Here is a 15,635-nt window from a genome sequence, read left to right as displayed (position 1 = left end):
TGTCGCCCAGGCTGGAGTGCAGTGGTGCAATCTCAGCTCACTGCAAGCTCTGCCTCCCAGGTTCACACCATTCTCCTGCCTCAGCCTCCCAAGTAGCTGGGACTACAGGCACCCGGCTCCATGCCCAGCTAATTTTTTTTTGTATTTTTGGTAGGGACAGGGTTTCACCGTGTTAGCCAAGATGGTCTCAATCTCCTGACCTCGTGATCTGCCCGCCTCGGCATCCCAAAGTGCTGGGATTACAGGCGTAAGCCACCGTGCCCAGCCTGTTTTTTGTTTTGTTTTGTTTTTTTTTTTTTTAGCTGTTTCTGTACCTAAAATTATTTTCTTGATATGATTATGCGTTTATTGTTTTTATTGTTTATTTCCCCTTGCTCTTTGTCTTGTCTTCAGTCATGGCCAGTAAACTGACAAAAGTTATTGGCAATGGCTGGGTGCAGTGGCTTATGCCTATAATCCCAGCACCCTGGGCAGGCCAACATGGGTGGATCACCTGAGGCCAAGAGTTTGAGACCAGCCTGGTCGCCATGGTGAAACCCTGTCTTTACCACAAATACAAAATTTAGCCAGCATAGTGGCACACCTGTAATCCCAGCTACTCAGGAGGCTGAGCCATGAGAATCACTTGAACCCTGGAGGCAGAGGTAGCAGTGAGCCTAGATAGTACTACTGTACCCCAGCCTGTGCAACAGAGCAAGACTCTGTCTTAAAAAAAAAAAAAAAAAGTTATTGGCAATCGCCATTAGGCTGTAAGATCCATGGAGATAGGAATCATGTCCATCTTGTATGCCCAGTGTTTAGCATAGAGTTTTGAGTAGACCACGGTGAAACCCCGTCTCTACTAAAAATACAAAAAATTAGCTGGGCTTGGTGGCGGGCGCCTGTAGTCCCAGCTACTCGGAGAGGCTGAGGCAGGAGAATGGCGTGAACCCGGGAGGCAGAGCTTGCAGTGAGCCGAGATTGTGCCACTGCACTCCAGCCTGGGTGACAGAGCGAGACTCCATCTCAAAAAAAAAAAAAAAATTTGTTGAATATTAAAATGAATCAGATTTTTTACATGTATTATATGAAGTTGTCTAATAAATAGTCCAACTAAATGCATTTTTTTGTTTCTTTGTTTTTGTTTATTTGTTTTAGACAGAGTCTCACTTTGTAGCCCAGGCTGGAGTGCAGTGGCACAGTCTCGGCTCACTGCAACCTCCAACTCTGGAGTTCAAGTGATTCTCGTGGCTCAGCCTCCTGAGAAGCTGGGATTACAGATGCCTGCCACTATACCCTGGCTAATTTTTGTGTTGTTTTTTTTTTTCAGTAGAGATGGGGTTTCACCGTGTTGGCCAGGCTGGTCTTGAACTAACCCCAAGTGATCCACCTGCCTCTGCCTCCCAGAGTGCTGGGAATACAGGCATGCGCCACCATGCCTGGCCAGCATTCTTTAGAATAGCTCATTTCTTTATAAATCACCTAGGAATTATGACATTGTCTTGTACTTGTCATCAGAACAAGATGATTATAGTAAATACTTATTTTAACAATATAAAAGTCCCTCCTCCCTTAAGGATATATTATTAATATCTTGCTATTATAGATGGAATAAATAGACTAGAAAACTTTATATTAGTCTGAATATTGTAACTGATCTATAAAAGAAGTCATAAAGTGCAAGGAGATTCTATTCATCCTTGTTAAAGTGTAGTTCATTGACCAATAGCATATTTGGGAGCTTGTTCAAAATATATCCTCATAAAATGAGTTAGGGAGGATTCCCTCTTTTTCTATTGATTGGAATGTTTCAGAAGGAATGGTACCAGCTCCTCCTTGTATCTCTGGTAGAATTTGGCTGTGAATCCATCTGGTCTTGGACTTTTCTTGGTTGGTAAGCTATTAATTATTGCCTCAATTTCAGAGCCTGTTATTGGTCTATTCACAGATTCAACTTCTTCCTGGTTTAGTCTTGGGAGGGTGTATGTGTCGAGGAATTTATCCATTTCTTCTAGATTTTCTAGTTTATTTGCATAGAGGTGTTTATAGTATTCTCTGATGATAGTTTGTATTTCTGTGGGATCGGTAGTGATATCCCCTTTATTATTTTTTATTGCATCTATTTCATTCTTCTCTCTTTTCTTCTTTATTAGTCTTGCTAGTGATCTATCAGTTTTGTTGATCTTTTTAAAAACCAGCTCCTGGATTCACAACAAAGATCAAAAGAGACAAAGAAGGTCATTACATAATGGTAAAGGGATCAATTCAACAAGAAGAGTTAACTATCCTAAATATATATGCACCCAATATAGGAGCACCCAGATTCATAAAGCAAGTCCTTAGATATCTACAAAGAGACTTAGACTCCCACAAAATAATAATGGGAGACTTTAACACCCAACTGTCAACATTAGACAGATCAATGAGACAGAAAGTTAACAAGGATATCCAGGAACTGAACTGAGCTCTGCACCAAGCGGACCTAATAGACATCTATAGAACTCTCCACCCCAAATCAACAGAATATACATTCGTTTCAGCACCACACGTATTCCAAAATCGACCATATAGTTGGAAGTAAAGCACTGTTCCGCAAATGTAAAAGAACAGAAATTATACCAAACTGTCTCTCAGACCACAGTGCAATCAAACTAGAACTCAGGATTAAGAAACTCACTCAAAACCGCTCAACTACATGGAAACTGAACAACCCGCTCCTGAATGACTGCTGGGTACATAACGAAATGAAGGCAGAAATAAAGATGTTCTTTGAAGCCAACGAGAACAAAGACACAACATACCAGAATCTCTGGGACACATTTAAAGCAGTGTGTAGAGGGATGTTTATAGCACTAAATGCCCACAAGAGAAAGCAGGAAAGATATAAAATTGATACCCTAACATCACAATTAAAAGAACTAAAGAAGCAAGAGCAAACACATTCAAAAGCTAGCAGAAGGCAATAAATAACTAAGATCAGAGCAGAACTGAAGGAAATAGAGACACAAAAAAACCCTTCAAAAAATCAGAATATATCTAAAAACATTTTTTTTTTTGAGACAAGATCTCACTCTGTCTCCACACTGGAATACAGTGGTGCAAGTATGGTTCACTGCAGCCTTGACCTCCTGGGCTCGAGCAATCCTCCCATCTCAGCCTCCTCAGTAACTGGGACTAAAGGCCTGTGCCACCATGTCCAGTTAATTTTTAGTTTTTTGTAGACACAGGGTCTCACTATGTTGTCCACGCTGGTCTTGAACTCCTGGGTTCAAGCATTCCTCCTGCCTTGGCCTCCCAGAGTGTTGTTGAGATTATAGGTGTAAGCCACTGTGCCTGGCCCAAAATGTAGATCCTCATGCTTTTTCTTAGACCTACTGAATTAGAAACTCATGTGATTGTATGCACAGTAAAGTTTAAGAATCATTGCTGTAGATTATAGGATTATTTAATTACAAAGTGAAATGAAATTTCTTGCATTTTTCTTTGTATTCTTACTGACATTTCTTGTGTTTTCAAAGGAATAATCACACTCTCTTTGGTGTTCTAAATTATACTAAGACCCCTGGAGGGAGTAGACGACTTCGTTCTAATATATTAGAGCCTCTAGTTGATATTGAAACCATTAACATGAGATTAGATTGTGTTCAAGAACTACTTCAAGATGAGGAACTATTTTTTGGACTTCAATCAGGTAAATCAATATTATTTAATAGTTATAAATACAAATTATTGAAAAATACAATTGGCTTAGTTATTTTTCCATGTTTCTGAAAGACAAGTAGTGAAGGTGTAAATTCTTGTATTCTTTTATGAAAAATATTTTCCTGAAATTTTCTACTGAGTCCTGTAGTAAATAATTTCAGAGGTACATTATGTAATATATTTTGATTTCCTGTATGCTTTTCTTTTCCATTTTTTTCTGTTTTTTTGTTGTCGTTGTTGTTGTTGTTGTTCATAGATACCTTACATTCTTTTTCTCCGTGGTAATCCTCAAAGACGGGAAGATTTGTCCAGACTAGGTAATTATCAACTGATAGGATGTATTAATTTCCTAGGCTGCTCTTAAAACTGATACATACTCCATGGTTTAAAACAACAGAAAGTTTTTGTCTTATAGTTCTGGAAGCTAGAAACTCAAAATAAGGTGTCAGAAAAGCCATGCTCCCTCTGAAACCTATAGGGGAGAATCCTTTGCCCCTTTCTAGCTTTTGGTGGTCACTGTCAGTCCATGATGGGCCTTGGCTCACAAGTTTGTCATTGCAATCTCTGCTTCTGTTGTCCCATGGTTTTCTCCCTGTGTGTCTTCACATTGTCTTCTTATAAAGACACTAGTCGTATTGTATTAAGACCTACCTTAATAACCTCACATTAACTTGATAACATTTGCAAAGATAAAATTTCCAAATAAGGTCACACTAACAGATACCCAGAGTTAAGACTTCACAGTATCATTTGGGGTCACAATTCAACCCATAACATGGGATAAGAAAATTGCCCTTGCCTCAGGGTCTGTTTCTGGAGAACTCAACCTAACACAGTCACCAACAGGCATATTGCTAATTTTTTTTTCTTTAAGTTCTGAAATACATGTGCTGAAATGTGCTGAATATGCAGGTTTCTTACGTAGGTATACATGTGCCATGGTAGTTTGCTGCAACTATCAACCCATCATCTAGGTTTTAAGCCTTGCATGCATTAGGGATTTGTCCTAATGCTCTCCCTCCCCTTTCCCTCCACTCACTGACAGGCCCCAGTGTGTGATGTTCCCCTCCCTGTGCCCATGTGTTCTCATTGTTCAACTCCCACTTATGAGTGAAAACATGCAGTGTTTGGTTTTCTGTTCCTGCATTAGTTTGCTGAGGATGATGGTGGTTTCCAGCTTCATCCATGTCCCTGCAAAGGTCATGAACTCATTCTTTTTTATGGCTGCATAGTATTCCATGGTGTATATGTGCCACATTTTCTTTATCCAATCTATCATTGATGGGCATTTGGGTTGGTTCCAAGCCTTTGCTATTGTAAATAGTGCTACAGTAAACATACATCTGCATGTGTCTTTATAGTAGAAAGATTTATAATTTTTTTGGTATATACTCAGTAATGGGATTGCTGGGTCAAATGCTATTTCTGGTTCTAGATCCTTGAGGAATCACCACACTGTCTTCCACAATGGTTGAACTAACTTACACTCCCACCAACAGTGTAAAAGTGTTCCTATTTCTCCACATCCTCTCCAGCATCTGTTGTTTCCTTACTTTTTAATGATTGACATTCTAACTGGCGTGAGCTGGTATCTCATTGTGGTTTTGATTTGCATTTCTCTAATGACCAGTGGTGATGAGCTTTTTTTCATGTTTGTTGGCCGCACAAATGTCTTCTTTTGAGAAGTATCTGTTCATATCCTCTGCCCACTTTTTGATGGGGTTGTTTTTTTCTTGTAAATTTCTTTAAGTTCCTTGTGGATTCTGGATTTTAGAGCTGTCAGATGGGTAGATTGCAAAAATTTTCTCCCATTCTGTAGGTTGCCTGTTCACTCTGATGATAGTTTCTTTTGCTGAGCAGAAGCGCTTTAGTTTAATTAGATCGCACTTGTCAATTTTGGCTTTTGTTGCCATTGCTTTTGGTGTTTTAGTCATGAAGTCTTTGCCCGCCTAGGTTTTCTTCTAGGGTTTGTATGGTTTTAGGTCTTACATTTAAGTCTTTAATCCATCTTGAGTTAATTTTTGTATAAGGTGTAAGGAAGGGATCCAGTTTCAGCTTTCTGCATATGTCTAGCCAGTTTTCCCAGCACCATTTATTAAATAGGGAATCCTTTCCCCATTGCTTGTTTTTGTTAGGTTTGTCGAACATCAGATGGTTCGAGATATGTGGTGTTATTTCTGAGGTCTCTGTTCTGTTCCATTGGTCTATATATCTGTTTTGGTACCAGTACCATACTGTTTTAGTTACTGTAGCCTTGTAGTAGTTTGAAGTCAGGTAGCATAATACCTTCAGCTTTGTTTTTTTTTTTTTTGCTTAGGATTGTTTTGACTGTATGATCTCTTTTTTCATTCCATATGAAATTTAAAGTAGTTTTTTTCTACTTCTGTGAAGAAAGTCAATGGTAGCTAGATGGGAATAACATTGAATCTATAAATTACTTTGGGCAGTATGGCCATTTTCACAATATTGATTCTTCCTATCCATGAGCATGGAATGTTTTTCCATTTGTTTGTGTCCTCTCTTATTTCCTTGAGTTCTTTTCGTAGTTCTCATTGAAGAGGTCCTTCACTTCCCTTTAAGTTGTATTCCTAGGTATTTTATTTTCTTCATAGCAGTTGTGAATGGGAGTTCACTCATGATTTGGCTCTCTGCTTGTCTATTATTAGTGTATAGGAATGCTTGTGATTTTTGCACATTAATTTTGTGTCCTGAGACTTTGCTGAAGTTGCTTGTCAGCTTAAGGAGTTTTTGGGTTGAGACAATGGGGTTTTCTAAATATATAATCATGTCATCTGCAGACAGAGACAATTTGACTTTCTCTCTTTCTATTTGAATACCCTTTATTTCTTTCTCTTGCCTGATTGCCCTGGCCAGAACTTCCAACACTATGTTGAATAGCAGTGGTGAGAAAGGACATCCTTATCTTGTGCCAGTTTTCAAAGGGAATGCTTCCAGTTTTTGCCCATTCAGTATGATATTGGCTGTAGGTTTGTCATAAATAGCTCTCATTATTATTATTATTTTTTTTGAGACAGATTCTTGCTGTCGCCCAGGCTGGAGTGCAGTGGCGCGATCTCGGCTCACTGCAGGCTCCGCCCCCCCGGGGTTCACGCCATTCTCCTGCCTCAGCCTCCCAAGTAGCTGGGACTACAGGCGCCCGCCACCTCGCCCGGCTAATTTTTTGTATTTTTAATAGAGACGGGTTTTCACCATGTTAGCCAGGATGGTCTCAATCTCCTGACTTCGTGATCTGCCCGCCTCGGCCTCCCAAAGTGCTGGGATTACAGGCGTGAGCCACCGTGCCCAGCATAGCTCTTATTATTTTGAGATATGTTCCATCAATACCTAGTTTATTGACAGTTTTTTAGCATGAAGGGTGTTGAATTTTATCGAAGGCCTTTTCTGCACGTATTGAGATAATCGTGTGATTTTTGTCATTGGTTCTGTTTATGTGACAGATTACATTTATTGATTTGCATATGTTGAACTAGCCTTCCATCCCAGGGATAAAGCCGACTTGATTGTGGTGGATAAGCTTTTTGATGTGCTGCTGGATTCGGTTTGCCAGTATTTTACTGAGGATTTTCGCATCGATGTTCATTAGGGATATTGGCCTGAAATTTTCTTTTTTTATTGTGTCTCTGCCAGGTTTTGGAATCAGGATGATACTGCCCTCATAAAATGAGTTAGGGAGGAATCCCTCTTATTCTATTGTTTGGAATAGTTTCAGAAGGAATGGTACCAGCTCTTCTTTGTACCTCTGGTAGAATTTGGCTGTGAATCCGTCTGGTCCTGAGCATTTTTTTGTTGGTGGGCTATTAATTACTCCCTCAATTTCAGAACTTGTTAGTGGTCTATTCACAGATTCAACTTCTTTCTGGTTTAGTCTTGGGAGGGTGTATGTGTCCAGGAATTTATCCATTTCTTCTAGATTTTCTAGTTTATTTGCATAGAGGTGTTTCTAGTATTCTCTGATGGTAGTTTGTATTTCTGTGGGATCAGTGGTGAGATCCCCTTTATCATTTTTTATTGTGTCTATTTGATTCTTCTCCCTTTTCTTCTTTATTAGTCTGCATAGTGGTCTATCTATTTTGTTAATCTTTTCAAAAAACCAGCTCCAGGGTTCATGGAGTTTTCGAAGGGTTTTTCATGTCTCTGTCTCCTTCAGTTCTGCTCTGATCTTAGTTATTTCTTGTCTTCTGCTAGCTTTTGAACTTGTTTGCTCTTGCTTCTCCAATTCTTTTAATTGTGATGTCAGGGTGTCGATTTTAGATCTTTTCCACTCTCTGATGTGGGCATTTAGTGCTATAAATTTCCCTCTTAACCCTGGTTTAGCTGTGTCCCAGAGATTCTGGTACCTTGTCTCTTTGTTTTCATTTGTTTCAAAGTACTTCTTTATTTCTGCCTTAATTTTGTTATTTACCCAGTAGTCATTCAGGAGGAGGTTGTTTACTTTCCATGCAGTTGTGCAGTTTTGAGTGAGTTTCTTAATCCTGAGTTCTAATTTGATTGCACTGTGGTCTGAGAGACTGTTATGATTTCCATTCTGTTCCATTTGCTGAAGAGTGTTTTACTTCCAATTATGTGGTCGATTTTAGAATAAGTGCTATGTGGTGCTGAGAAGAATGTATATTCTCTTGATTTGGGGTAGAGAGTTCTGTAGATGTCTATTAGGTCCACTTGGTTCAGAGCTGAGTTCATGTCCTGAATATCCTTGTTAATTTTCTGTCTCATTGTTGTCAGATTGACCAAGGTTGGAATGAAAGAAAAAAATGTTAAGGGCAGCCAGAGAGAAAGGTCAGGTTATTTACAAAGGGAAGCCCATGAGACTAATAGCAGATCTCTCTGCAGAAACCCTACAAGCAAGAAGAGAGTGGGGGCCAATATTGAGTCAAAACCCATCAGTGTGCTGTATTCAGGAGACCTATCTCATATGCAAAGACACACGGAGGCTCAAAATAAAAGGATGGAGGAATATTTACCAAGAAAATGGAAAGCAAGAAAAAAAAAAGAAAAAAAGAAAAAAGGAGGGATTGCAATCCTAGTCCCTGATAAAAGGGACTTTAAACCAACAAAGATCAAAAGAGACAAAGAAGGGCATTACATAATGGTAAAGGGATCAATACAACAAGAAGAGCTAACTATCCTCAATATACATGCACCCAATACAGGAGCACCCAGATTCATAAAAGAAGTTCTTAGAGACCTACAAAGAGACTTAGACTCCCACACAATAATAGTGGGAGACTTTAACACCCACTGTCCATATTGTTAAATTTAATGGGCATATTCATTCCCTTATTTGAATAAGAAAATTGCCCTGATGTTTCTCAAAAGAAAGACATACAAGTGACCAATAAACATATGAAAAAATGCTCAATGTCACTAATCCTCAGAAAAGTACAAATCAAAACCACAATGAGATACCATCTCACGCCAGTTGGAATAGCTATTATTAAAAAGTCAAAAAATAACAGATGTTGGCAAGTCTGCAGAGAGAAGGAAATGCTCATACATTGTTCTTAGGATTGTAAATTAGTTCAGCCTCTGTGAAAAGCAGTTTGGAGATTTCTCAGAGAACTAAAAATAGAATTACCATTCAACCCAGCAATACCATTACTGGATATATACCCACACGTAAATAAATTGTTCTCCCAAAAAGACACCTGCACCTGCATGTTTATTGCAACATTATTCACGGTATCAAAGACATGGAATAAACCCAGGTGCCCATCGACAATGGACTGGGTGAAGAAAATTTGGTACATATACTATGCTGTCATAAAAAGAATGAAATCATGTTCTTTTTGGCAGCATGGATGTAGCTGGAGGCCATTATTCTAAGCGAATGAATGCAGAAACAGAAAACCAAATATTGCATGTTCTCACTTATGTGTGGGACCTAAACTTTGGGTACATATGGGGATATAAATATGGGAACAATAGCTATTGGGGACTCCAAAAGGGGAGAGGAGTGGGGCAAGGGTTCAAAACTATTAGGTACTATGTTTACTATCTGAGTGCTGGATTCAGTCAAAGCCCAAACTTCAGCATCACACAATGTATCTATGCAACAAACCTGCACATGTACCCCATAAATCCAAAATGATTTTTTTAAAAAAAGGAAAAGAGAGGAGGTTCCAAGATGGCCGAATAGGAACAGCTCCAGTCTGCAGCTCCCAGCTTGAGTGACACAGAAGGTGGGTGATTTCTGCATTTCCAACTGAGGTGCCGGGTTCATCTCACTGGGGCTTCTCAGGCAGTGGGTGCAGCCCACGGAGCAGGGCGGGGCATCGCCTCACCTGGGAAGCGCAAGGGGTCGGGGAATTCCCTTTCCCAGCAAAGGGAAGCCATGACAGACGGTACCTGGAAAATTGGGACACTCCCACCCTAATACTGTGCTTTTCCAACTGCCTTAGCAAATGGCACACCAGGAGATTATTTCCTGCTCCTGGCTTGGAGGGTCCCACATCCATGGAGCCTCGCTCACTGCTAGCACAGCAGTCTGAGACTGAACTGCAAGGCAGCAGCGAGGTTGGGGGAGGGGCATCCGCCATTGCTGAGGCTTGAGTAGGTAAACAAAGTGGCCAGGAAGCTCAAACTGGGTAGAGCCCACTGCAGCTCAAGGAGGCCTGCCTTGCCTCTGTAGACTCCACCTCTAGGGGCATGGCATAGCTGAACAAAAGGCAGCAGAAACTTCTGCAGACTTAAACATCTCTGTCTGACAGCTTTAAGACAGTGGTGGTTCTCCTAGCATGGAGATTGAGATCTGAGAATGGACAGACTGCCTCCTCAAGTGGGGCCCTGACCTGTGAGTAGCCTAACTGGGAGGCACCTCCCAGTAGGGGCCGACTGACACTTCATACGGCCAGATGCCCCTCTGAGACAAAGCTTCCAGAGGAAGGATCAGGCAGCAACATCTGCCATTCTGCAATATTTGCTGTTCCGCAGCCTCCGCTGGTGATACCCAGGCAAACAAGGTCTGGAGTGGACTTCCGGCAAATGCCAACAGACCTGCAGCTGAGGGTCCTGACTGATAGAAGGAAAACTAACAAACAGAAAAGACATCCACACCAAAACCCCATCTGTACACCACCATCATCAAAGACCAAAGGTAGATAAAACCACAAAGATGGGGAGAAACCAGAGCAGAATAGCTGAAAATTCTAAAAATCAGAGCACCTTTTCTTCTCCAAAGGAACACAACTCCTTGCCAGCAACGGAACAAAGCTGGAAGGAGAATGACATTGATGAGTTGAGAGAAGAAGGCTTCAGACGATTGGTAATAACAGACTTCTCCGAGCTAAAGGAGGATGTTTGAACCCATCACAAAGAAGCTAAAAACATTGAAAAAAGATGAGACATATGGCTAACTAGAACAAACAGTGTAGAGAAGTCCTTAAATGACCTGATGGAGCTGAAAACCATGGCATGAGAGCTTCGTGACACGTGCACAAGCTTCAGTAGCCGATTTGATCAAGTGGAAGAAAGGCTATCAGTGATTGAAGATCAAATGAATGAAATGAAGCAAGAAGACAAGTTTAGAGAAAAAAGAGTAAAAAAAAAAGCGAACAAAGCCTCCAAGAAATATGGGACTATGTGAAAAGACCAAATCTATGTCTGATTGGTGTACCTGAAAGTGACAGGGAGAATGGAACCAAGTTGGAAAACACTCTTCAGGATATTATCTAGGAGAACTTCTCCAAACTACTGAGGCAGGCCAACATTCAAATTCAGGAAATAAAGAGAACACCACAAAGATACTCCTCCAGAAGAGCAACTCCAAGACACATAATTGTCAGATTCACCAAAGTTGAAATGAAGGAAAAAATGTTAAGGGGAGCCAGAGAGAAAGGTCAGGTGACCCACAAAGGGAAGCCCATCAGACTAACAGTGGATCTCTTGGCAGAAACTCTACAAGCTAGAAGAGAGTAGGGGCCAATATTCAGCATTCTTAAAGAAAAGAATTTTCAACCCAGAATTTCATATCCAGCCAAACTAAGCTTCATAAGTGAAGGAGAAATAAAATCCTTTATGGACAAACAAATGCTGAGAGATTTTGTCACCACCAGGCCTGCCTTACAAGAGCTCATGAAGGAAGCACTAAACATGGAAAGAAACAACTGGTACCAGCCACTGCAAAAACATGCCAAATTGTAAAGACCATCGATGCTAGGAAGAAACTTCATCAACTGACGAGCAAAATAACCAGCTAACATCATAATGACAGGATCAAATTCACACATAACAATATTAACCTTCAATGTAAATGGGCTAAATGCTCCAATTAAAAGACACAGACTGACAAGTTGGATAAAGAGTCAAGACCCATCAGTGTGCTGTATTCAGGAGTCCCGTCTCACTTGCAGAGACACACATAGGCTCACAGTAAAAGGATGGAGGAAGATCTGCCAAGCAAATGGAAAACAAAAAAAAGCAGGGGTTGCAATCCTAGTCTCTGATAAAAAAGACTTGCAACAAACAAAGATCAAAAGAGACAAAGAAGGCCATTACATAATGGTAAAGGAATCAATTCAACAAGGAGAGCTAACTCTCCTAAATATGTATGCACCCAATACAGGAGCACCCAGATTCATAAAGCAAGACTTTAGAGACCTACAAAGAGACTTAGACTCCCACACAATAATAATGGGAGACTTTAACACCCCACTGTCAACATTAGACAGATCGAGACACAAAGTTAACAAGGATATCCAGGAATTGAACTCAGCTCTGCACCAAGCAGACCTAATAGATATCTACAGAACTCTCCACCCCAAATCAACAGAATATACATTCTTCTCAGCACCACATCGCACTTATTCCAAAATTGACCACATAGTTGGAAGTAAAGCACTCCTCAGCAAATGTAAAAGAACAGAAATTATAACAAACTGTCTCTCAGACCACAGTGCAATCAAACTAGAACTCAGGATTAAGAAACACACTCAAAACCGTTAAACTACATGGAAACTGAACAACCTGCCCCTGAATGACTACTGGGTACATAAAGAAATTAAGGCAGAAATAGAGATGTTCTTTAAAACCAATGAGAACAAAGACAAGACATACCAGAATCTCTGGCACACATTTAAAGCAGTGTGTAGAGGGAAGTTTATAGCACTAAATGCCCACAAGAGAAAGCAGGAAAGATATAAAATTGATACCCTAACATCACAATTAAAAGAACTAGAGAAGCAAGAGCAAACACATTCAAAAGCTAGCAGAAGGCAATAAATAACTAAGATCAGAGCAGAACTGAAGGAGATAGAGACACAAAAAACCCTTCAAAAAATCAATGAATCTAGGAGCTGTTGTTGTTGTTTTTTTTTTCTGGTCACCCCTCAGTGATTGAGCAACCCAGATTTCTTCCATCTTTATTTTTAAAAACTTTTATTTTGCTTTTAATTGTCACATAATTGCACATATTTGTGAGGCAAAGTGTGATGTTTCAATACATGCATATATTCAGTAATGATAGAATCAGGGTATTCAGCATATTCATTATCTAAAACATTGATCATTAGTTTGTGGTAAGTACTTTTAAAATCCTCTCCTCTAATTATTTTGAAATATGCAATATTAACTATAGTCACCCTGCAGCCAATAGAACAAATAAGTACTTGGGTGATGAAATAATTTGTGCAACAAACTCCCATGACACAAGTTTACCTATGTAACAAACCTGCACATGTACCCCTGAACTTAAAATAAAAGTTATTAAAAAAAAGAAATGCTACTGATATTTTTGGTTGATGCTGCATCCTGCAACTTTACTGAATTTATTTATCACTTCTTAGAGCTTTTTGGTTGAACCTTTATACAAAATCTATGTATAAAATCATGTCAACTGCAAATAGAAACAATTTGACTTCCTTCTTTCCAATTTAGATCCCTTTTATTTATTTCTTTTGCCTAATTTCTGTGGCTAGGACTTTAGTACTATGTTGAATAAAAGTGGTGAAAATTGGCATCTGTGTCTTGTTTCAGATCTTAGAGGAAAAGCTTTCAACTTTTCTCCAGTTAGCTGTAGTTTGTCATTTTTGGCCTTTATTTATTTATTTTTTAGTTTTTATTTATTTTTTATTATTATACTTTAGGTTTTAGGGTACATGTGCACAATGTGCAGGTTTGTTACATATGTATCCATGTGCCATGTTGGTTTGCTGTACCCATTAACTCATCATTTAGCGTTAGGTATATCTCCTAATGCTGTCCCTCCCCCCTCCCCCCACCCCACAACAGTCGCCGGAGTGTGATGTTCCCCTTCCTGTGTCCATGAGTTCTCATTGTTCAATTCCCACCTATGAGTGAGAACATGCGGTGTTTGGTTTTTTGTCCTTGCGATAGTTTACTGAGAATGATGGTTTCCAGTTTCATCTATGTCCCTACAAAGGACATGAACTCACCATTTTTTATGGCTGCCTAGTAGTCCATGGTGTATATGTGCCACATTTTCTTAATCCAGTCTATCGTTGTTGGACATTTGGGTTGGTTCCAAGTCTTTGCTATTGTGAATAGTACTGCAATAAACATACGTGTGCATGTGTCTTTATAGCAGCATGATTTGTAGTCCTTTGGGTATATACCCAGTAATGGGATGGCTGGGTCAAATGGTATTTCTAGTTCTAGATCCCTGAGGAATCGCCACACTGACTTCCACAATGGTTGAACTAGTTTACAGTGCCACCAACAGTGTAAAAGTGTTCCTATTTCTCCACATCCTCTCCAGCACCTGTTGTTTCCTGACTTTTTAATGATGGCCATTCTAACTGGTGTGAGGTGGTATCTCATTGTGGTTTTGATTTGCATTTCTCTGATGGCCAGTGATGATGAGCATTTTTGCATATGTGTTTTGGCTGCATAAATGTCTTCTTTTGAGAAGTGTCTGTTCATATCCTTCACCCACTTTTTGATGGGGTTGTTTGTTTTTTTCTTGTAAATTTGTTTGAGTTCATTGTAGATTCTGGATATTAGCCCTTTGTCAGATGAGTAGGTTGCAAAAATTTTCTCCCATCTTGTAGGTTGCCTGTTCACTCTGATGGTAGTTTCTTTTGCTGTGCAGAAGCTCTTTAGTTTAATTAGATCCCATTTGTCAATTTTGGCTTTTGTTGCCATTGCTTTAAGTGTTTTAGAGATGAAGTCCTTGCCCATGCCTATGTCCTGAATGGTATTGCCTAGGTTTTCTTCTAGAGTTTTTATAGTTTTAGGTCTAACATGTAAGTCTTTAATCCATCTTGAATTAAAAGATCAACAAAATTGATAGAACACTAGCAAGATTAATAAAGAAGAAAAGAGAGAAGAATCAAATAGATGCAATAAAAAATGATAAAGTGGATATTACCACCAATCCCACAGGAATGCAAACTATCAGCAGAGAATACTATAAACACCGCTATGCAAATAAACTAGAAAATCTAGAAGAAATGGATAAATTCCTGGAGACATACAGCCTCCCAAGACTAAACCAGGAAGAAGTTGAATCCCTGAATAGACCAATAACAGGCTCTGAAATTAAGGCAATAAGTAATAGCCTACCAACCAAAAAAGTCCAGGACCATATGGATTCACAGCCGAATTCTACCAGAGGTACAAAGAGGAGCTGGTACCATTGCTTCTGAAACTATTCCAATCAATAGAAAAAGAGGGAATACTCCCTAACTCATTTTATGAGGCCAGCGTCATCCTGATACCAAAGCCTGGCAGAGACACAATAAAAAAAGAGAATTTTAGACCAATATCCCTGATGAACATTGATGCAAAAATCCTCAATAAAATACTGGCAAACCGAATCCAGCAGCACATCAAAAATCTTATCCACCACAATCAAGTCGGCTTTCTCCCTGGGATGCAAGGCTGGTTCAACATACCTTGAATCAATATACGTAATCCATCACATAAACAGAACCAAAGACAAAAACTCATGATTATCTCAATAGATGCAGAAAAGGCCT

General features: G+C 39.6%; 1 protein-coding gene across 1 annotated transcript in view; it reads left to right on the top strand.

Annotated features, from left to right (window-relative positions):
* MSH4 (mutS homolog 4) overlaps nucleotides 1-15,635 on the top strand; it is a 133,057-nt gene that overhangs the window by 25,522 nt on the left and 91,900 nt on the right. Inside the window, exon 7 of the mRNA XM_030823466.1 lies at nucleotides 3,498-3,670. Coding sequence (XP_030679326.1) covers nucleotides 3,498-3,670 — 173 coding nt within the window. The remainder of the gene's footprint in view (nucleotides 1-3,497; nucleotides 3,671-15,635) is intronic.

The sequence above is a fragment of the Nomascus leucogenys genome, chromosome 12 (assembly GCF_006542625.1).
Source record: "Nomascus leucogenys isolate Asia chromosome 12, Asia_NLE_v1, whole genome shotgun sequence".
Lineage (NCBI taxonomy): Eukaryota > Metazoa > Chordata > Mammalia > Primates > Hylobatidae > Nomascus > Nomascus leucogenys.
This window is presented reverse-complemented; position numbering and strand designations above follow the sequence as displayed.